Source organism: Vigna radiata, chromosome 5, assembly GCF_000741045.1.
Source record: "Vigna radiata var. radiata cultivar VC1973A chromosome 5, Vradiata_ver6, whole genome shotgun sequence".
Lineage (NCBI taxonomy): Eukaryota > Viridiplantae > Streptophyta > Magnoliopsida > Fabales > Fabaceae > Vigna > Vigna radiata.
The window spans coordinates 13711190-13733284 of NC_028355.1; the positions used below are offsets into that span (position 1 = coordinate 13711190).

The following is a 22095-nucleotide window of genomic DNA, read 5'->3' on the forward strand; positions in this document are numbered from 1 at the left end:
TGTGTATACACATAGGGTAATGTATTTATAATAATAAGAGTGTGGGCTAAGCCCAAATACAAATGAACATGTAAATGAAATAAACACAATATCTAACAATATCAATCTCAGTTTATTGGTTATATAATGCAAGTATGCCATATTTGATATAATTTCTCCCTCTTCATACCATAGTAGCATATAACAAAAACATTACTGAGACGTAATTTGCTCCAAAAAATATCAAGGATAGAAATTTAACTTTTATATACCTTGGTATCTAATTATGTTTGATCATAGATCACCAAATTATTACCTATGGCATGATGTAACGACATGAGAACAAAGAACATGATTTCTTCAAAAGACCATGTTTCCGCAAAAACCCACATCTGCAGTTGAAGATCGATAATAAATGAAAGGAGTCATAAGATATTAGAGATCATGAAACAGCAATCACTTACCAGATTAACCACTTCTTCTATCCTACCTGTATTCATTTCTTTCAGTTAGATAACTCGCATTCAATCAGCAGTTGTGTACATCAGAAATTTAATCCACAACAGTTATCTCTTCATGAAGCCAGCAAACATCCTGCAATATCAAAAGAAAATGCAAAATAAAAAGGATCAGAACAAACAAATATAAATAATAACTTAAGGATCCAGTAGATTTACAGTGTGGTTTTGTAAGAAATGTCATGGCAAGTTTGACGCATACTTTTACCACTAAATGCATAAAGGAAGCACTTAATGTTAACATGTTTAAAATAATTCAGCAAAATGTCATGTAAAGTTTATCCTTGTGTTGTTTTGTACTTTGAAAAGTTAGAGCAAGTGCAACAAACCATTTGGCATATGCTGTCTGATAATTGTAGTGCTTCTTGCCACCTACCAACCCTGGTAAGGCCTTTGATGAGGTATACAAATGTGCTAAGCTCTGGAACAACATTCTTATTTGTCATACTTGCATAAAGCTCAAAAGCCTTGTCAACCTTATTTGCAAGGGACAGACTCTCAATTAAGGAAGTATATAGATACTTGTTGGCATTTGCAAGGCTTGGAGATGATGAAATCTCCTCAAGTAGACTCAGCGCAACTTCCAGTCTTCCAGCCTTGATAAATCTATCAACCAAAATTCTGTATAAAGACTCGACTGGTGCTGATTCATTCTCATTCAGCTCATCTAAAAGCCCAATTGAGATTAGAAACTCTCGATTAAAGCCCTCAATAATTTTACGGTAACTTGACAAATGCCTTGGCCAATACGTCTGTGTCATTTCATCTAGAAGTCTGTGTGCTTCATCAAGAAGGCCAGCAGAACAACAGTGATTTATCAAGACCCTATAGGTTATAAAGTTTGGTGCACAGCCCTTTGAGCACATACCAGTATATAGCTCAAGACACTGTTCAATTTTTCCCAATTTCCCCAAGCCATCAATCATTGCTGTATAAGTTACGACATTTGGATAACAACCCACTTCTTCCATTTTAAGCATGAGCTTGTATGCTTCATCCGCCTTTCCAACTTTACAGAGGCCATCAATCATCTCTGTGTAAATAACAACATTTGGAGTACAAGAGTTTTCTAACATCTTGGATAACACTTTCAAAACAAGATCCAATCGTTTTTCTTTAAACAGACTATTAATTAAAGAACTGTAAGTGTACAAATTCGGACTATATCCACGCTCTGACATCTTTACAAACACCTCCCGTGCACTTTCAAGCTCTCCAGTCTTGCAAAACCCATCTATTAGAGCATCATACACTATTTGGTTAGGTTCACAACCATTAATTGACATGGTATCCAATAATTCACGGGCTTCTTTAACCCTGTTTGCTTTGCATAAACCATCCACCAAAGCCCCATATGTAATAATATTTGGTGTTTCACGGTCATTGTCATCTAGCTTAAAATACATGTCCATGTCAGAGCATTCCATGTCACCTTGCATTCTGGCATAGATCTGGCAAGCTTTATCAATCTGCCCAGCCTTGCAATGACCATCAATTAAAGCTGTATACGTAACAACATTAGGCTTGCAACCTTCCACCAACATCATCTGAAATAGTTTATTTGCATCAAACACCTTTCTTGCTTTCAGGTATGCATGAATAAGAGCAGTATAAGTCACTACATTTGGGATGCATCCGTCTCTTAACATTTCATCAAACCACTTGTGAGCCTGTTGAATAAGACCAGCTTTGCAAAAGCTATCAATTAAAATAGTATAAGTATAAACACTGGGAACAATGCCATTCTTTTTCATTTCTTCAAACAACAAAAAAGCCTTCTCTACCTTGGAGGCATCACAAAGAAAACCAATCACTTTAGAATATGTAGTATCATCAGGAATAAAACCCTTGCTCATCATTTCGCATATAATCTTAAAGGCTTTATCAAACTTTCCAGCTCTACAAAGACACCGTGCAAAATTGCTGACATTTACCTTATTTAACACAACCCCTGAATCTAACATTTCACTGTAAGCCTTTTCCGCCAATTCCAGCAAATCTGAGTCGAGCGGCTCCTCGTTGCTGCATATACTACCAATGAATATATTATAAGATAGATAGCTGGGTTGGCACCCACAGTTATCCATTTTCCTAAACAACTTATAGGCATAAGAGTAATCCCTGGATTTACAGAAAGCATGTACAAGAGAATTAAACATCTCCCGATTAGGATTACAGCCTTCTGTCATCATCATGCTAAGAATTCTCTTACACCTGCCCAGCTGCCCTTTCCTCAAACAACCAGAAACCAAGGTTCTATATGTGACAACATTGGGAATGCAGGAATTCAACCGCATTCGATCCAAGATTTGCATAGCTTCTTCAAAACGCGAAGCTTCGCACAACCCGGAAAGCATCCTATTATAAAAAACTGTGTCAGGAACAAACTCCTCCTTCTCAATCAAACTCAGCGCATCCCCACACCTCCCCGCTTTGCAGAGGGAATAGGCAAAACAACTGAGAGTATATCCATCCATGAAAAACCCAGAGTTGGACATCTCTTTCTGAACCAAGTAAGCAGTATCTAACTTATCAGCCCGAAGAAAAACCTGAATCAAAGCATTATAAGTGGCAGGAGAAGCCTTGTACCCGAAATCCTTAAGCCTCCCCAACTCTTCCAACGCCACATTCCACATCCCATTCTTGCAACACTTTTGAATGAGAAAATTGAGCAACTTTCGAAGAAGCACCCTGTCATCATCCCTAATTTGCTTCAGAAACATGTCAGACAGTCTTTCATTAACGTCATTGCAACACAGTAACTCAATCAGCGCATTGTACACCACATGAGTGTGGGTGTAACCGATTTGACGACGGGCCCACAGAAAAAACTCGACGCACAGCTGAGGGTGTTTAACGAGATTCATCACCTCAACAACCAGAGACTCGCTTAGCTTACCCCGAAACTGCCTCAAGAAATTTTGGGTTTCGGAGCCAAACCCGGTTCTGATTGCGTTGGACATGGATACGGCGTCGTTAGAGGAGTCACCGGAGGGGGTGGAGGAATTGAGCAAGGAGTTGCGGAGGAATGCGTAGTGTTGCGATAACCGGAGGGAAGAATCGTGCGAAGAAGGTTCATCGTCGGAGGGAAGAAGACCTGGGAGAGGGTGGTGTGAGGAATTGGAGCAGTGTTGTTTTGGGTGTAAAAAATGCAGAGAGCGAGAGAGAAGATTGTTCAACTCTCTCTTCTTCATAATCATCAATCAAAATCAACAACACACGAACCAACCAAACTACCCTTTGATTTAGGGTTTAAGAGAGAGAACCAAACAAGATAAAGCCCTTGCAGTAACCAAAAATAACTCAATTTCATTTTCAAACCAACTCATGATCACTTCACTTTTTTATTTCTACTGTATAAGGTTAAAATTTTTAATTATGGTTTCATCTTCTTAATCGAGATTAAGAAAGATAACAAGAAATTTTAACATTACATACGCACTATGATTACTTATAAATAGAAACCTAACGTATATATATAATTTGATTTTAAAAACTTTAGAGATTTATTTGGAATTTCTTATTATTCAGTTTTTAAATATATTTTTTATCCATTAGTGTATCATGATTAACTCTTTATTATTCTTTCTCAAAAGGTAAGATTTGTAATCCTTATTTTTATAATTTATAAAATGAGGAAATTTTAGTTTTTATTCGTATAAAAAAAATTCTTCAACATTTTAAATTACTACTTTTTTTTTCTTTAATATCAATTTTAAGATGAATAAATGAAGTTTATTGTGCATATTATATTATTTTAAAATGATAAATATTGATAATATATCATATTCTTGGTTCAAAATGGCCAATTAGTCATTTTGTTCCCGTTATATAATAGATTGAATGTTGTAAGAGCCTAAAAAGGTAGGGTTATTGGGCCTTAAGTGAAGGCAGTCGACCCATAAATTAAGGATACTCTAACTTTGGAAATGAGCTTTTCAAAATCTTATTTCATTTAGCCAACTTTTTCTTCTCTCTCTAAAACTCAGATTTCTCTTTTCTTTCTAACCTAGTTATGCCTTCTCTCCAGATTATCACTTTACTGAACCATTCAATTTGTAATTAGGCACCGTCTAAGCGTTCATGGTGTTGAGGGATTCACTTTGAACCGATTAATTTCTCCATTTCCTTCCGGTAAGAAATTTTTCTGTTTCCTCCGCTATTTTTGAAACCTAGGGTTTGAGGTCCTATGGGTTCATGAAATTAGCACTGTCATTCTTCCAATTTTTGTTTGGTGCTAGCTCTAAAGAGTTGTTTTCACCCCCAATGTGGTGGTTGTAGGGTACTGTTTGGGGTCTTCCTGAGAGGGGCGCTAGAGAAGAGGTGTGAGGAGCTATATTGTGCAACCAAAAGGTAAGGGGAGCTAGTCTTGTTTGATTTTGTTTGATAGATGAGTTCTAATTAATGTTCGTAGGTAAAATATTGATTTAATTGTGAAATTTCATTGAATTAAGAAATATAGTATGTTGAGTTGTTTGTATATGTCTTGTATTAACGTGAAAACTAATGAATGATGAGGTGAGATGTGTTTTCTGGTGTAAATGTTGTGTGTGATGAATTTGAGACACTAAAGTGGATTAAATATGAGTTATTAAACTGTTATAAGTCTTTGTTTTGTATTTAGTAGAAGAAATAGGTAGTTTTTAGGTTATAAAAAGGGTTTTGATAGGTTAAAGTTAAAGGAAAGGTTATTTTGGATAAACTATGTTTTGGTAGGGTCTAAGGGTTAATTAAGACTTGTTTGAGTGTTATGACAGCAAAATTCTAATGTAGAATTGCTTGTTAGCCTTTTTAGTGTGTTTTGTATGATTTTGATTCATTTTCAAGGGTTTTCACTAGTGAGATTCTGAATTAAATGGTATGGAATAAATGTGATGGTTTGGGACTGTAGTTAAGCCTATTAAAACTTGTTCAAGATGTTAGTTGCAGAAAATTTGTGTTAAAAGGTATAGAATTGAGTTTGAGTGGTTTAAAGTAATTAAATTGGATTAAGGTAGAAAATCTGAGTTAAGAGAGTGCTTTTCAATGTAACTTGGTGAATAGGAGACCCTAAGAGTTAATAGAATGTGGGGGAAAGTGTCCAAGTTGAGATTTAAATGTATCTATGAGTGGTTAATATCTGCTTTGCACAATTCCACAACCCATGGAAAAATCCATAATCTGCTTGTGGACTTCTCTGTTTTCAAATTCAGAGTTCCTAAAGTAAATCCACAGGTTGTGGAAAAAGCCATAACTTAGTTGTTTCTCTCGAGACAAATCCACAGGTTGTGGAATTGTTCACAATTATGTTGTGGACCTCTCTGGTTTCAAGGTTTAGTTCACCCTAGTTACTTTTATGCTTATGTTTTAATTGATTTGTGATGCATTGCTGGATTGTTTATTGTACTTTGACGTATGATTGTGGATTATAATGATGTAATCGAGTATGGATTGAATATCTCAGGGTAAGATGATTGGGAGTGATTGTAAAGATTTGTTGTTGTCATGCATAACTGTATGGAGCTTTGAAATGGTATGTTTATCCTACACTCAAAGTACTGTTCATGCTCAGACAGAGAAGAACGGTGTGAGTGGTAAGAGTAGAGGGAGATCCTCGTCTATAGTCTTAGAGTTTAGACACAGACAAATTGGGGGTATTTACCTTGCATAGTGTTGGGAGGGTCAGCTGAACTATGCAAGTGCAAAGACGACCAATAGTTCGACAGTTATACAAAAATTCAGATGAGTCGTGTTGAGTAATTGATGCATGATTTGAATTGTATGTCTTTACTTTACTTTATATATGATTAAACATGATGATATTGACTGATTATGCTATATGTATGTTGCTTGTTTATTTAGCTCACCCTGCTTTCTTGTTGTGTGTTGCTTGTGTATGTTTTTCCTTTGTGATCATCCATTTGGATGGGAGTAGATGTTGTTGAGGAAGTTCCCTTGGAGCAGGAGTTGGAAGATGTTGATGCCGTTGTTTAGATTCCTTAGGAGTTCTCTTAGATTGTCTTATTTCATTTTGAAAATACTCTAGTATTATTGTATATTGGGATGTCACAAATGATTTTCAATTCTATAATAAAAAATAAATAGTTTTTTTTATATATATTATAAAAAAAAACACTATTTTTGAGTTATGTATTTAAATTTTTTAACAATGAATCTTACAAACAAAATTTGGAATTTAAATTTTATAAAAGTAAAATTACTATTTCACAAAAAAAAAAAGTTAATCACAATTTTATTTTGAGGATGCAATAGCTTTGTGACAAAGCTGAAAAAGGGTTAACTTAAAGACATTCATTGTATATTCCTATTTATAATGACAGTGTAAGTGTATATTTTATAGACTTTTAAACAATTACTGTCCATTTTATTATTTAGGAGTAGTGGGACAGTGAGTTTTATTAAGTGAGATGAAATAAAATTTATTTTTTTATCCTAAATAGACCTCAAACCCAATATCCAGAGGCAAATATAATTCATGTCCTGTTCTTGTTCTAAGATTATGACTAAGTGTCCCTAGATCACATACCAAATTTGCATCTCTTTGATTGGATGATAGATTTGAGGAAGTGAAAGACATGAAAATCAAAGTGAAAGTTAGGTTGTTTGGATAAAGAAAAAGATAATTAGAAGTGTAGGAAAATAAAAAGAAAGTTCGCAAAGAATTTAATTGATGCAGGTGAAAAAAAAATTGTTTTAAAAGATGAAATTGTAAGATGAATAATTTTTTCTTGTAGTAAAAAATATAGTTATAATTATTATTGTTTATAATGTTGTTAATTATTTTTATTATTTTATAAATTTATTCATATTATTATATTTTATTTTTATTCTGTAAATTATTATTATTATTATTATATATATCAGAAATGTTAGATTAAAAAAAATAAAGAATGTTAAAGCCAATTGTTGTTCTATTTTATGCTGTAAGATAGAATTTTTCAAGGGAGGAAACGGTTGCTAAATGGTTACGTAAAAACACAAGGAAAAGTAGACCAAACAAAGCGTTAGATGACCATGTATACCTTTATTTAATCAGTATCACACAATCGTTGTATTGATTTTTAAGTAGTTATTATAATAATTAACAATACTATTACACACAATGCTATATACGATTAAATGACAGTAAATATATAATCTATTTTTAAAAATATGCATACAAAGAACTATATACTTATGCAGGAAAACATGCACTCTTCCATGATTAGGGTTAGACGCAGCAATAGTAAGTGAACAGAACTTCAAACCCTAAGAAAGATCATTGTTATATAGTGTTTCAGAGACGTAAGAAAATGCATTAAACTTTCCTCTAATTTTTAATATGTAAGGAACTTTTTCGGTGTTAGTGAGTATATGTTTGTGCAACTTCCACACATCAGAATGGCTTTATGTATTTGATTTATTCATACACTATACTTCACAGAAAACTTAAAAGAATAATGGAAAACAGCAAATATAATTTACAAAAAATGGTTTTTAAATGGTAAACGTAAAGTTACAAAACAAAAACTGAGACACCTTCATTGTTGTTTCAGAGCAGCCGCTATCTTCTTATGGAGGAGCTCCACTCCTAGACGTGGGGACAATCGTGGTAAAGCCACCTAGAAGACAGAACAAAGTTTACTCAGACAGATTCATTCCATCTCTATGTTGAATCTTATTTTATTATTATTTGGTTGTCATGAACATTGCAAGAAAGGGTAAAGAAATCCTAGCCAATTGGAGCAGCACGCCACACTAACTATATAAGAATCAGGAAACTAAGCAGGGAGAGCACAGTATCAAATAGTTGGAGTTGGACCATAAAATCAGAAACTAATAGGACTGAAAAACTTCTAATGAACTGGTTTCCTTCCATGAAGACGGACTAATATGCGTACTTCTTCAGGCTTAAGATGGCCAAAGTTACAAGTTGTGTTTTCAATGAGGATTATGATTAAGAAGGAAAGGGAAAAGCTTAGATAAATTAAGATTAGCAAGTTGTTTCTTTGGACTTTTCTTTGAGGAATGTTACCAACACCCTCCAACATTCAACTTACCATTTGGTTGAAAGTAATTGAAAATCATAAATTTTGGAGTACACACACACACAAACACCAGGGGCAGAGGTTATCTAACACTCAATCTCCTACCTTAGACTTAATGATTACATGGATTTTCAAACTATTTCAACACTCTCCCCTCAAACTGAAACATAGATTGTATGTGTCAAGCTTGGAACAAATAAACACAATTTAAGATCCTCTTAATGAACTTGTTCAACACATATGTAAGTTGGTCATTTGATCCGACAAACTCTTAATAACAATTCTTCTCAAATATGTTTCAAACCATAGAGACTAGTGTAGCCAAACAAACTCCTCCTAAAGTATATGACCCATCTTCAAGAGTGTGCGGCATACAGTTGACAATGGTAAGTGAATAGCAAAAGTGCGAAGACATATCGACAAACAACAACTAACAACAAGTTATAAAGAATAATATTGGACAGATGGACAACTGCAAAACTTCAATTAGTATGACTTTGACAAATGCAAAACTTCAATTAGGATGACTTTGACAAAGGAGATTTCCATCATTAGTGAATGATGGCCTATAATGGCTGATAGCGATAGAATGCAAAGACTAGATTGCCATCAGTTACTGATGGAAGCTCGCAGTAGCGGACAACGACAAACTGCAGAGACTAGATTGGACCACATAGAAACAAACTTTTTCTCACGCCAAACGGCAGAAATGACAAGGAATCTATGGCAGACAACGAAAGTGGAAGATTTGACTCTTTAAAAGAATGTCTCCCTTATTCATCAAAGCACCCGAAAACAGACAAGGGGCTGGTGAAACTGTTGACTGAGATTTTGAACTCACTAGAAACAGACCAGAAACAAACTCCCCCTCATGCCATGAGCAACCTTCAACCCATGACTGGTGAAATTCCTTGACTAGCTCGAAAATGATACAGATAACTAGTAGCAAGATAAGACAAACCCCAAGCTACACCAATAGTTATTTTCAGTCGATACCATATTGAGATTAAAATAGAAAAATATATTTCTAGAGGACTTAAAGAACCCCTCTCATAGTTCTGTATCTATATATATGATATATAGAAGGTCGATACAATAGGAACACTAAAAGGCAAAAAACTTTGTCCTGGGTTACTTGGACAGAGAACTAGGAGCAGAGGTTATCTAACACTCAACCTCCTACCTTAGACTTAATAATTACATAGATTTTCAAGCTATTTCAACAATATCAAATATATTTCATAAGCCTACAGTTCAGTATCTTCCTGCACAATGGCCAACGGCAACACCCTTGGTACTGTAATCACCATGTGCAATAAATTACATTAAGTATTAAACAAAATTCAGACAAAGTATCAATGTAAGAGCTGACTATCCAACAGTTAAGGTCTGAATGGTATGCAAACACCAATATAAGTGAAGAAGAGAACTCTGACCAGAAAGGCAAAACTAGCAAACTAAGTACTATAACCAAAACCATGACATAATAGTGAAAACTAGAGGGGGAATGGGCTTAATAAGGAGTCGAACAAGGATGCTAACAAATTGGACCAATTATGCATCTTCAAATAAAAGGACACAACGAAGACTCAAATGAAAAGTTAGAAGTTCGTCAATAGTGTTCAAACTAGATGGCTGCATGTTATGTTGGGTAAAGCAAGGAAGAATAATTGTGATATCAAATTCAAAAACGAATTCTTGTAGGTTAGGAATACTTGAAGGAGATAAAAATCTTCCAAGAGTCAAGTAAGTAATTCAGGACTTAATAAAACCAAAAAGTAGGAGAGGGTTCCTAGTGTTTGTATTTAGTTTGATTAGAAAAAACTGCAAAAGATATCAGTCATTCAAAGATGATATTCAAATCACCAGGAAAATTCTTTGTCCTACTACTAATTGGAGGTTTGCATACAAATACAAACATCAAACTTTAACTATTTAAAGACATAATGAACACCTAGTAGGGGACACACACTTCTACAGAGAAACATGAAGCCCTGCTAAATCACAATTCAAAAAAATTAGGAACTTGCCTATCTTGTAACCCTTCACCAATGAAACTCAGGTGCAATCACCTAGGTCTCCGGGGCAGAAAGTGTCCCAAAACAACCTCTTTTAAGCCTAATTTTTTTAAGCAAGATCCACCCTTTCGATTTTCATTCCCGTCTAAAATTTTCTAGTTACACCCTCGTCAATGCGAGTAGTAGCTCCCACCGTGTTGAATTAAAGAGCTTCATAATCATCGATGCGGGCCCTAAGAATGAAGAAGAGTAGTATGCGTAAGGGAACAAACCTCGGTGCCATCGGAAAGCACCTTAGCCAACACAGGTATCTCATATTGATAAGCATTTTCCCACACGGGATTGCTGGTTATATCCCTTATCTGAGAAAACAAAAGCAAAAATCAAATAAAAAACCTCGTACACATAGTCACCCATAAAACAACCAACGTGAGACAAAGAGAAATGCCTGCAAATCAACGTCGTTAAGTGAATCGGGACCCGGGAGTAAGAATGCAGCATGAAGCTTCTCTTTAAGGCCATCGCACAAACAGCAACCGGGTTTAGAGTAGAGAACGAGCTTTCTAGAAGGTTCGGCAGACGAAGATGAAGACGACAGAGGTCTGAATTTGAAAGCCTTATGTCCTCTGAACAACAAAAGTGGCGATGGTCTTGCTACTGCAAAAGCTCCTAAAGCACTTCCCACTACCATGCTTCTCTTCCACAAAAAACTCAAATTTTTTTCTCAGCTTATACCCAACTTATTCCATAGGCTTTGTTGCAAAAGCCCACTTTATTTTCTTTTGGGCTTTTATTTGTAATTGTTCGTTTGACAGAACTAGTCGATCCATAATTGTTAGGAAAATTTTACATATACACCATAAATTTGGTGTGTTCACTGATTGAGGGAGACTGATTGAATAAATCTGAGGATAATTTATTTTGGTTGTTTATTTGAGTGAATTTGAGGTAAAAGAGAATGAATTTTGAAGTAAAGTTTGTAGGAATTGGTGTAAGATTTAGTTTACTTCAAAATTCATTCTCGTTTATCTCCAAATTCACTGAAATAAATAACAACAAAAAATTACCCTCAAATCCACTCAATCACTCTCCCTCGAATCACTCCTAAGTGAACACACGCTTTATAAATAATATCTTATTCTTTTATCATTTCCATCATTATTTTATTAAAACTAATTTTTCATCATAAAAAAACACAAAAGTAATATAATAAATATTTTATAAGATAAAATTCTCATTCATCATGTTTCTAATTAGTCGACGATGAAAAAAAAAATGAAAGAAATTATCACGACAACTCTTATTTATCAATTCAGCAATTTTTGTTGTTGAAATATTGTTTTTTTACAGTAATAATTAGAGTTTGTTTACATAATTGTAATGTAAAATGTATTTTTAACCATTTTTTTTAATAATTTTTTACAATCGATTATATAATAATTTATGATTCGTTCATTTCAAATATACTAATTAACAAAATAAAATAATCACATATAATTTATGGTAAAAAAGTTATTAAAATATCGTTCGTATTGTAATCCCTGAGGTTCTGTTTGCCAACTAGCCCTGTAGCGCATAGAATTCCAGATGCCCACTGTGAACAGACAATAGTTTCAAACTTTCACTCACACGTTTTAGACCAAATTCTCCCATTTTAGTTAAATACTGTGGGCTGCACAGTGAGTGTACCGAGAAAGAACAGCTTCATGGTTTAAAAAATCAAGTTATTTATTAAGAATAACGGAATGAGATACTTTTATATTTATTTCACACATCTAACAAAAAGATAACAATTATTAAAAAATAATTCTTTTTAATTTTTCAAAAAAAAAAGGTAAAGAAAAGATAATATCAAATAAACATGAAAAAGTTATATATGTTAAAAGTATCATTTTTCATGTAAGATAGTAACTTGCTTTAGTTTGCATTGTTGGAAAAGGCTCCATGTGAAACAAATCATTGATTGAAATCTGACCGGGTTCTTGATTAATCAACATTTCACTAAAATTATGTCTTAATATGGCGAAGCATGGATCATTTAAATCATGCTTAATGTTGGATCTCCACCACCCTACCCCTAGCTTTTCTTTGTGCCTGTCCAATTATTCTTTTTTCTCAATCATTATATCAGAAGCCACTGATCCCACATGAAATACCCAGCAAAATGTGTATATTTCAATAAATGGCTTCTTCATATGGGATATCACTGTACTTAAAATTAGTAATGACTAGCCTAATAACCATGGCTTGTCAAATTCTATAGCACATGGTAGTTGTATGAGCACAAACCGGTTTACTTAGCAGTACAGTTCTGACATAATTCCAAAAGGAAGTGACCAGAAAGAGAGTAAAATGCATTTTACCTAAACAAAATATCACAAATTTAGCCGGATACTGCATCGAGCAAGGCAATCCTTTGTTAATATCAGAATGTTAATGTCAAACAGAAGCATCAATAATTTACAAAATTTATTATAATGGCGTGTTGAATGACACATTGAGCTCACATGCTGGTGGCCAAAATAAGGACACTCACATGCTGTGTCTCAAAACGCAACACTTAAATTGTCATTTAGTTATATCATTTTCATGTGCATAAAATAGAGAATAAGCTAAATTAAATGGATTCCTTAGGGACACAATGTTATGTAGGGCCATTAGTATGTGCATATAGATTGCAGAAGAACAAAGGTGTGAAAGGAAAGGGTTGATCCCCTGCCCTTCTTCCTGCGAATACATGAACAAGTAACACCAAAAGCAAAAGCTTTGTTGCATCCTCACATTATGAGAATATCATATGGAAGCCACTTTGCCCTTGTTGAGTTGAGACTAGTTAGATGCAATGTAAAGAGAGCAATAGAGAATGGCATCCCATGCCTTAGCCCATTTCACTATAGGACAGGTCGTGTCTGGTTCGGACACATGATGGGGTTCAAAAGTTGCCGAAAAGCGTCATAGTTTGTCTACCCTTCTCCTTGTGTAAACAATATCATATTGCATATAATATTCTCAACATGTTACACTTCCATCAAGTACAAAATAAAGTGTTGCTTGCATCAACAGTTATGACTGCAAATTTTCTTTTTCGCTAGATATCATATGCTACTAAAGCAAACAAAATGCTGAGGAATCATCGTTCAATCAAATCAGCTTTGATATTCAATTATTATTATTTATTTTTTTGCCTTCACCAACTCAATTATTAAAAGCATTCCCAAATTCTAACCCAAGATTTATCACTATGCACTATACACGAATTGGAAATTAAACTCAACTTATTCTCTTCTATGAGAAGAATAAGGTATAAAATACCAAACTTGGACATCAAAACAAGGGAACAGTCTTTGTTCTTTGGGCACGCAGGAGAGCTGCTGACACTGCTTAGAAAAGACGCTTTTTCCAATGGTTTCAAGTTACCACGCTCTGTACATGGTTTCCTATTCTCACTGAATTGGAAATAAGCATCTCTGATACCTTCCCATGCAACAAAGGCCCTGCCAAATTCCTTGTAATATTACTCAATAGCAAAAGTCTTCTCCCATAACAGTGAAAGGAATTGCTTATAACTAAGGATATTGATGACTACTGCATGTTTTTTAATTCTCCCTTTATTCTGTGACACATGGGAAACCATTCATGACATTGACATACAAGCTTTGCATCAATGATACATAATTTCAAACTCTTAGAAATCCACATAAGAGAGACCAAAAACTCTTATCTCTATATGAATTTCATCTAATATGAACTATTATGTAGCATAGGGTAAAAAAAAATTTAATTTGGTCACAGTCAGTAACATCTTCAAGTTGTACCACTGAAGACAAACGAATTGAATTTTTGGGAAAGAGAAATATTGGAGTTGGCTAGAGTTTTTCTCAGCAGAAGTTCCACAAACGGATGTCGCTTTCTTCGTATAGATCATCGAGCAGATGGGACGAATCAACATCAAAGAAAGCGCCACTTAACATCTGATCAACATACTTGGGGGATCGAAGATCATCTAAAGTGTACCAAGGTTCCATCTCATTCATAGCCATTGATTCATTTGCTTGATCATAACTGGTGTAGGTTTCCAGAGACGATATCAGTGAGGCATCATCATCGACTTGATCCGAAGGAGAATAGGCCGTGGAGGGGGATGAGACCAACGATGATGATGAGGTTGAAGCTGGAGATGCAGATGGGGGAATGGTGGCATTGTCAATGAAACTATTTGCAGCAGCTGCAGCAACTCTTTGGATTGATTTGGGGGACATGACAGCATCTCCAGGAATATATTGTGAAGAGCTTAAAGGGAAATTAAAATTAGCAGAGGAGCCTTTGAGGCACAGAAGTGCAGCATCATAGGCTCTAGCTGCAGCCTCTGGGGTTGAATAAGAGCCTAACCATATTCTTGTTTTCTGGTTTGGTGCTCTGATCTCTGAAACCCAAGACCCCCAGCTCCTCATTCTCACTCCCTTGTACTTCTTCTTCTTGCTATCTGGTGCTGGTGCTGGTGATGATGCTGATAACGAGGATATAGACCGCATTGCCTTTGATGATGGTTCTGTTTTGATCTTGTGCTCTGACTTAACCATGGTAGATGGCTGCAACTGCGAAGATCCTTCTTCAGTGAATAGAAAACGATTGAAGAGTGGTTATTTCTGAGGTAGAAAGTAAGGGTGTATACGTGTCTAAGAGGTTTTTCTTGCTCTTTTTGTTGAGTGGCAGTCTTTCTTCTCTATCACTCTCTCAACCTTCTTACTGTTCTGAAAGTGGGGAAAAGAATCAGATCAGAAGTGAATGTGGGAAGAAGAAATCCACTATTTATAGTAGACTGATACAGCCACACAGAGGCTTGCGTCTCAAGGTAGCAACTAGCAAATCCTCGGTAGTCAATATACGACATCGTTGCCAGATTGTTTTTAGTTTATTTCAATTTAATACGGACAACTTAGTTCTTAAAATGACTTTTCTGTCCTTTCTTACTGAAGCTTCCCTCATAAGTGTAAGATATCCTCATTCCACTTAACACATGATATAAGCTTTTGAGGAAATTACTTCAATACTCAACAAGTATCATAACAAACTAACTTGTGCATTAAAGAGTAATGTTCTTCTGGGAGAGTTTTGATTTAGTCATATCAGAATATTATCTTTTGGATGCCAAAGGTCAAAGGAGGATTTATTCTACGGCGGTACAAAATAAAATGTGGTACGACTTTTTGGTTAATAATATTAACATCTCAGTGTGGTCATAACACAACACAAATGACTAAGGACAGCATAGATAGCAAGTGCACAAAATTTCAAACACCACGACTTATGGTTGAAGTTGAGCGATCGATGCATTAAACTCGAATCCTATGGACCAATCAGAAACCGAAAATAAAAAAGGCTCATGAATCTTCATTTCTGTTTTTGGTCTGACTTGGGAATAAGTCTTCATCTTTCCCTCATCACTCCCCAATTTATTAATCTTAGATTGAGCTCTAAAAGTAAGGGCAAATTTGTATACCCTAATGATGTAATAGACCACACCCTGTGAATTTTTCATGATAAATAAATATACTCTGACATAGTTTTGCCATTCAAAAAAAAAAACTTCACATTATTATATGTTATCTTAAGTTGTTCTTATATATATCAGGAAGGCAATATTGTTATATATATGATGTGTTATTATATGGTATCTTGTAGTAATATTTTTATATTGGTTTTTACATAAATTAATAATGTACGTAGAGATGGAGAGAGACATTGGATTCTCTCTAGGGTTAAGAGGTAGCTTCCAGGTGCTGATGCTTTGACAGGGATTTGAACTAAAGCTGGTGAGCACAAAAGGTTGGAAGGTAAAATATATTAACACACAACACTCGACGCGCAGTTCAACAGTGTAGCTAATCGAACAGCTGTTGCTTCTCTGTACTCAGCTGCAAAACCGCGTCATGGACCCTCCTTTCCTCATCAACTGTGGCTTCTGTCTCTTATCCTTTTCTCTCTCTAAAATACGGAAACAATATAATAAATCAAACTCTCTCTCTCTCTCTCCTCAACGGTACTATAACCATGCTTACTTACTTTGGTTGCTATTGCTAACGCCTGCATAACTTGACTTTTGCTCTCCTTTTTCCTTCCCACTTTATTTATTATCTATGCTTTCACTCTCATTTTTCTAACTCTTATCATATGATTGCAATGTAATTATTAATTAATCTTGTCAAACTTAAACACATATCTAATCTAACTGTTCACCTTTGCTTAGCAAACAAAACCAAATGGTCAACCAATACAAGAAGCATTTTCAGTTTTCTCAGTTCATTATTAGGATCTCCTTTTTCGTTAAGTTTATATTTTGATCAAATTATGTATGAAAATTGGTCCAACAAACACATAAATACTTATATAATGATTTTTCCCATACAAAACCAAACTGTTCTTTTTTTACTTTGAGAAAATGCCAGCTCAGATCACATGCTGGAGGATATGTGAGGAAAAGAAAACGCTTTTTAGAAACAAATGACTCTTTCTAACTTGGGTCAAAGTTGATTTTCTCTGGTTCAAACTTCAAAGGTTTCATCTGCTCTTTTAAATATTCTCATTGAAGAAATACATAGATAATCGAACTGAATGAAAATAAAATAAAAATCATGAGCATGAGTTTTGTCAACTTTACAGCAAAGGTTTTGCTATTGTCTGCGCTAGCAATGACCTTCTGATGTGCAAGGATTAAAAAAAAAACTGAGTTAGATGATCAATCTTTTTAACACGGTTTTAAGTATTAACTGGGCAGTTTTAATCCTTCAGATTCGGGTATGCAGCAATCATTAGGTACAATAATCAGATACCAAATATATTAAAATGCCTTCATTTTGAATTGAGAGTGAGTTAAAAATAAGAATTTAGCAGTGAGAATTGCAGTCCCCAATGATCTTGCATGTGTGAAGAGAATAGTGTCGTCAATCCGTACGTGTCCTCTCCTTCTTTCCTGCTTCCTTCCTTTGTTACATGGTTGGTAGCTGTAGAGAACGAACAGAATATAGATAAAAATTGAAGACAACCATAGCTTTCTCCATCACAGCTTTTTAAATTAACAACCCAAGAAAATGGCTTCAGAATCGATTTATAATTGGGCGTGGCAGCTAAGAGTACGGTCTTTGAAATGCCATTGATTTCACATTAATGATGCGCACATGTTCTTGCCACGCTCAATTTGATTTCGTATTTTCTCATCAAATATTCTGAGACGATGAAAACTCTCGTTGTTGGAAGTTTGAAGGAAACTTCATTCGCAAATGGTTTTATCCATTGGATTAGCTGGACCTTCTCGAATTGGTTTACTTCGTTTCACATCAAGTATAGTTGTGAATGCTAACATCATCATCATGTGTGGAATCACCAATACTTAAATTCTGAAAGTTGAAACTTGGAGTATTCATAGGGATAAAAGAAGACTCTCCAACACTGTTCAGAACCATTTATTAAAACATGGCTAAAAATATTTTTAAAGTTTCTTTATTCTTTGGTTACATGATGTTTATGTTAATAATAATGATGATGATGGTGATGTTTATGTTAATAAATCTATTAGTCTCGCGGATTATTCTATGCTGCAATGTACTTACATTAATAAGTGTTTACAAATTAGGCTCAAATCTCGCAAAAGCTTGCTCTGTTATGTTCTGCCTTTGTAAGAAATTATAGGAAGTTTATATAAATTTATAAAAATATAGGATAAATTATCAATTTGATCTTTAAATGTACGAAACACTGTCTATTAATTTTTTTAAGAAAATAAAGTATTTATTGAGTCCATGAGTAATAATCCAACAATTACCAATTTGTTAAGTTTCATGGTATTATTTTATCATTAAAATATAATTTTTGTTTTAAAATAAATCAAGGTTTACTTTATCATGAAACAATAATATATTAAATAAGAGATTAAATAGTAAGCAATTGGATTAAGGGATGATTCCACTAGTTTACAAATATATAATTGAATCTATACAATATGATATCGGGACAAGAGGTAACTGTTCAAGATCGTTCGGTCCATTCAAATTCAACGTCCGTCAAACCAAGTTAAACGATATTGGGTTGTAATTGGACCAGCGTTTAAATAATTGGGTTAATAGTCCAGCAGAGAATAAAATAAATCTAGGTAAACCATTCCAGGTAATTCTGTTTATATTTTATTGGGCTTGCGATAACCTATAAATATAGGGCCAAGACTAGAAGTTAGGTACGTTCCATTTACACTCTACTCGTGTTTCATCTACAATTCCTCAGTGATACCTAGAAACATTCAATTAAGAACCGAGATTCTTCCATCATACGCTAACTTGAACGTCGGAGTGTCATTGCAGGAACGGTGAAAGATCAAAGTCCACTGAACTGTCAAGACTGAAGAAGAGTGAGCGCTCTAGATCACAGGCAAGCGAGCGGTGCAGACGATCAAAGAAGATAAAAATTCGTCCGTCAGATCAGTCTCTCGGTTCCACAAAATTTATACCCAAACAAAAATCTATTTTGAGTATTCGATATTTTTGTACTTAAATTAAATCATTTTAAGCTCTTAAATGATATTTTTATTTTTATTTATTTTAGTTTAGGTCTTTTAAATGTTTTAGAATTTTTCTTTTAGTTCCTCATTATTTGTTGTTATATCATAACAACAAATGTATTGTACATCATTTAATAAAGTTTACGGAAAAACTTACTACTAATTATTGTTCAACACTCAGGATCATGTGACATAGAACAAGTTAACAAATACATAAGCAATAAGACTAATATAGAAAAAAAAAAAACTTGTTAATTGATTATACATCTAAGAAGGATCAATATACTGTTGGGTGGATTTGAAAGCTTGAAAGAAATTACATTTGGCAGGCAGAAGAAGACACGACAGAGATGAAAGGGTTTTAACTTAAAACGATATAATGATTTAATGTTTTTTTATACCTATGCTAAACATATTGCCCTACATATATCTATTCATGCTTGAAGTTGGCATGAAGATTGAGAAATAACAGTAGTGCAGGTGGCGAACTACTTGACCACAAAATGTAGTAGATGCATGCATGATATGCATGGGTGAGGGCCTTGGATAAGGTACTACACCTGTACTCTATCTGTCCTTTGTGGCCCGTACCAACTATAGGACATCCGTACCCCTTTCACAGACCAAGACACCCATGTAAAGGACAGTACTGCTAAATAATGCAGGCAATAACATTTGTAATTCGTAGGGTCAATTAGATTACATATCCATCGTTTGCCAGTTGTCACAAATACTACTCTCCACTAAATGACCTCACACCCACCCTAAGCTCTAGGGCCATGCTTTCTTGCATTTCAGACTTGCCCTATCCTTGGAATCTGTGTAAGATTGATGTTGGACGTTCCTTCAAAATTAGGATACAGGTCTTCCAATTACTACACTGTATAATCATTCATATTAGGATACTCATTCAAATTAGTTCATTATTCTGTATGGATTTCAAGACGGAAAGAAAGTAATAATGTAAGATTATTTGAATTAAGAGAAAAATGATGAGAAATAAAAATATTTGGGGTGAAAGTTTATAAAAATTAATGAATAATGTGATAAAGTTGATAAATTAAAAAAATATATTTGAATTAAAAAAATGAAATTATTATTATTTATATTAATTATTAATATTATTTATATTATTATTATTACACTATTTTATTACTATTATTAATATTAAAAATTAACTTTATTTAAAAATAAACTATATCCAGTTTTATTGCGAACCTCTTCTATGATGAAGAGAAAGTTAAAACAAAGAAAAAATTTCAATCTTTGTTAAATTTTTGTCTTTTTTTTATCACTTTCAATTAGTAAAAGAATTTATTGCTATTTAAGATTTTGAGTTATTGATTTTGTTGGAATAGACCTTGAGAATGATCTTTTACATCACGAGAGAGAGTGTTGTTTTAGAACTTCTTAGAGAGAGAAATTTTGTTGGCATTTTTCCTGAACCACTTAGTAAAATTGTGATTCATACTTCCTTCGTTACTGAATTAGGCTGAAACTTTGATAGAAGGTTAGTGGCATAGGATTCTTTATTATTATAGTTGGAAAAACTAGTCTCACATTGTTTCTGTATTTTAGGTTTATCCTTCTTTACTCATTACAAAAATATTGTATTTTAGTAGGGGTTTATTTTCAGCGATTTTAAAAATTTCTGAAAATTTCCGACCATTTTATTAAAACCATTACAAATTTTTGGCGATTTTATTAAAACCACAGATAAATTAAAAATATTATTTTTATTAAAGAAATTTCATGCGATTAAAAAACAAAACCTCCCGTAAGTGAAAATATTCGTTTTCTCTTTCATTTTCGCATGACATCATATTTTTTATTTAACCTAAATCATTTCCTCCTCCTTTCAAAAGGATCTCACATTTCATCTTCTTCCCTTTCACGACCTTCAGCCATCACATCTCCTTCAATAACAATTATTGTTGACGACTACAGGAAAAGCTGGATTTATCGAGGGCTTATTACCGAAGGCTTTGAAGTCGTCGGTATTGAGGTGATTATCGAAGGCTTTTGAGCCGTCCGTAAGTTCTGTTGGAAGTCTCACATCGACTAGAAATAAGACCAATTTATAATATATAAGTGGGGTGCAGACCTCTCCTTACAAGTCGGTTTTGTAGGGTTGAGTTAGGCCTAAAAACTCACTTCTAACATGGTATCAGAGTTATGGTTAGAGCCTATCTTAGCGATATTTGTTGGGCATATTGTTTCACCCACTATTGGGCCGTTATCGGACCACCTATTAATATCTAGTCTCACGCTCGAGATGTATATACCTTGGCGTGAGGGGGGTGTGTTGGAAGTCCCACATCGACTAGAAATAAGACCAATTTATAATATATAAGTGGGGTGCAGACCTCTCCTTACAAGCCGGTTTTGTAGGGTTGAGTTAGGCCTAAAAACTCACTTCTAACAAGTTCATTAGTGATTTAACCCCGAATTGAGGTTTTCGATCCCCAATTTCATTTTCTACCCTTCGTCGCTTTCGTCTGTCTCTCCCTTTCTTCACTTCCCTCCCTTTCATCACGCCCTGATACTTTCACAGTTAGTCACTGCTGGTGGTTGTTGACGGTGGTCTTGGGCTAGGGTTCGTTGATCGCGGTTCTTTCACTGTGCGTGTTGGTTTAGGGAGTCTTGGGCTAGGGTTTGTCGTGGGGTGGTTGTTGCATTGAGGGATGATGGCATCGACGTTAAGGGCTGGTGCTGTCGTTCTCGTCAAGGGCTATCTTGGTTGAGGTAAGTTCCACAAAATTTCATTCACATTGTTATTTAACTCTGTCTTTACTAATTCTTGAACTTGTTTCAACTTCAATTCGGCTTCAATTTCCTGCCACCAAAGATACATTATCATTCTCTTTTGTATCCATATCTAAGGTTATGACAATATTGATGTTTTGTAAGATTTGATTAAATTTTTCATTGCTTATTTTGAGCTTTATCTGAGTGAAGTGAGATAAGTTTGAATACAGAGCAGACAAGTGCAAAGTCCAGGATTA

The 22095-nt window shown here is 34.5% G+C and overlaps 3 protein-coding genes across 17 annotated transcripts in view; all 3 read right to left on the bottom strand.

The window, feature by feature from the left end:
- LOC106762232 (pentatricopeptide repeat-containing protein At1g06710, mitochondrial) overlaps positions 1-3808 on the bottom strand; it is a 10865-nt gene extending 7057 nt beyond the window's left edge. For 4 of the 15 annotated variants that reach the window (XM_022780655.1, XM_014646016.2, XM_022780653.1 and 1 more), the window contains exons 1-3: positions 827-3808; positions 470-573; positions 296-371 (exon numbers count right to left, since the gene is read on the bottom strand). In XM_022780655.1, the coding sequence (XP_022636376.1) occupies positions 532-573; positions 827-3697 (2913 nt within the window). In that variant the 5' untranslated portion in view covers positions 3698-3808 and the 3' untranslated portion in view covers positions 296-371; positions 470-531. Of the gene's footprint in view, positions 1-6; positions 574-826 lie in introns of those variants that run through there. The other 11 variants (XM_014646017.2, XM_022780651.1, XM_014646012.2 and 8 more) reach the window with 6 other exon arrangements.
- A 4055-nt stretch (positions 3809-7863) lies between these two features.
- On the bottom strand, positions 7864-11279 carry LOC106761195. The gene is made up of 3 exons (XM_014644719.2): positions 10991-11279; positions 10815-10904; positions 7864-8098 (listed from the first exon to the last, which is right to left on the bottom strand). The coding sequence occupies exons 1-3, from the start codon at positions 11231-11233 to the stop codon at positions 8018-8020; spliced, it is 414 nt and encodes a 137-aa protein (XP_014500205.1). The 5' UTR covers positions 11234-11279; the 3' UTR covers positions 7864-8017.
- Positions 11280-13517: 2238 nt separating this feature from the next.
- On the bottom strand, positions 13518-15471 carry LOC106761021 (ethylene-responsive transcription factor ERF014). The gene has a single exon (XM_014644492.2). The coding sequence runs from the start codon at positions 15120-15122 to the stop codon at positions 14421-14423; it is 702 nt and encodes a 233-aa protein (XP_014499978.1). The 5' UTR covers positions 15123-15471; the 3' UTR covers positions 13518-14420.
- Positions 15472-22095: the final 6624 nt, after the last annotated feature.

Excerpts from the sequence above, each read along its gene's own strand:
- LOC106761195 (XM_014644719.2), bottom strand. The coding sequence starts at position 11,233 with ATGGTAGTGGGAAGTGCTTTAGGAGCTTTTGCAGTAGCAAGACCATCG. Across the intron at positions 10,905-10,990 it reads TTAACGACGTTGATTTGCAG|ATAAGGGATATAACCAGCAA; the intron begins GCATTTCTCTTT and ends TTGTTTTCTCAG. Across the intron at positions 8,099-10,814 it reads TGCTTTCCGATGGCACCGAG|GTGGCTTTACCACGATTGTC; the intron begins GTTTGTTCCCTT and ends TCTGTCTTCTAG.
- LOC106761021 (XM_014644492.2), bottom strand. The coding sequence starts at position 15,122 with ATGGTTAAGTCAGAGCACAAGATCAAAACAGAACCATCATCAAAGGCA.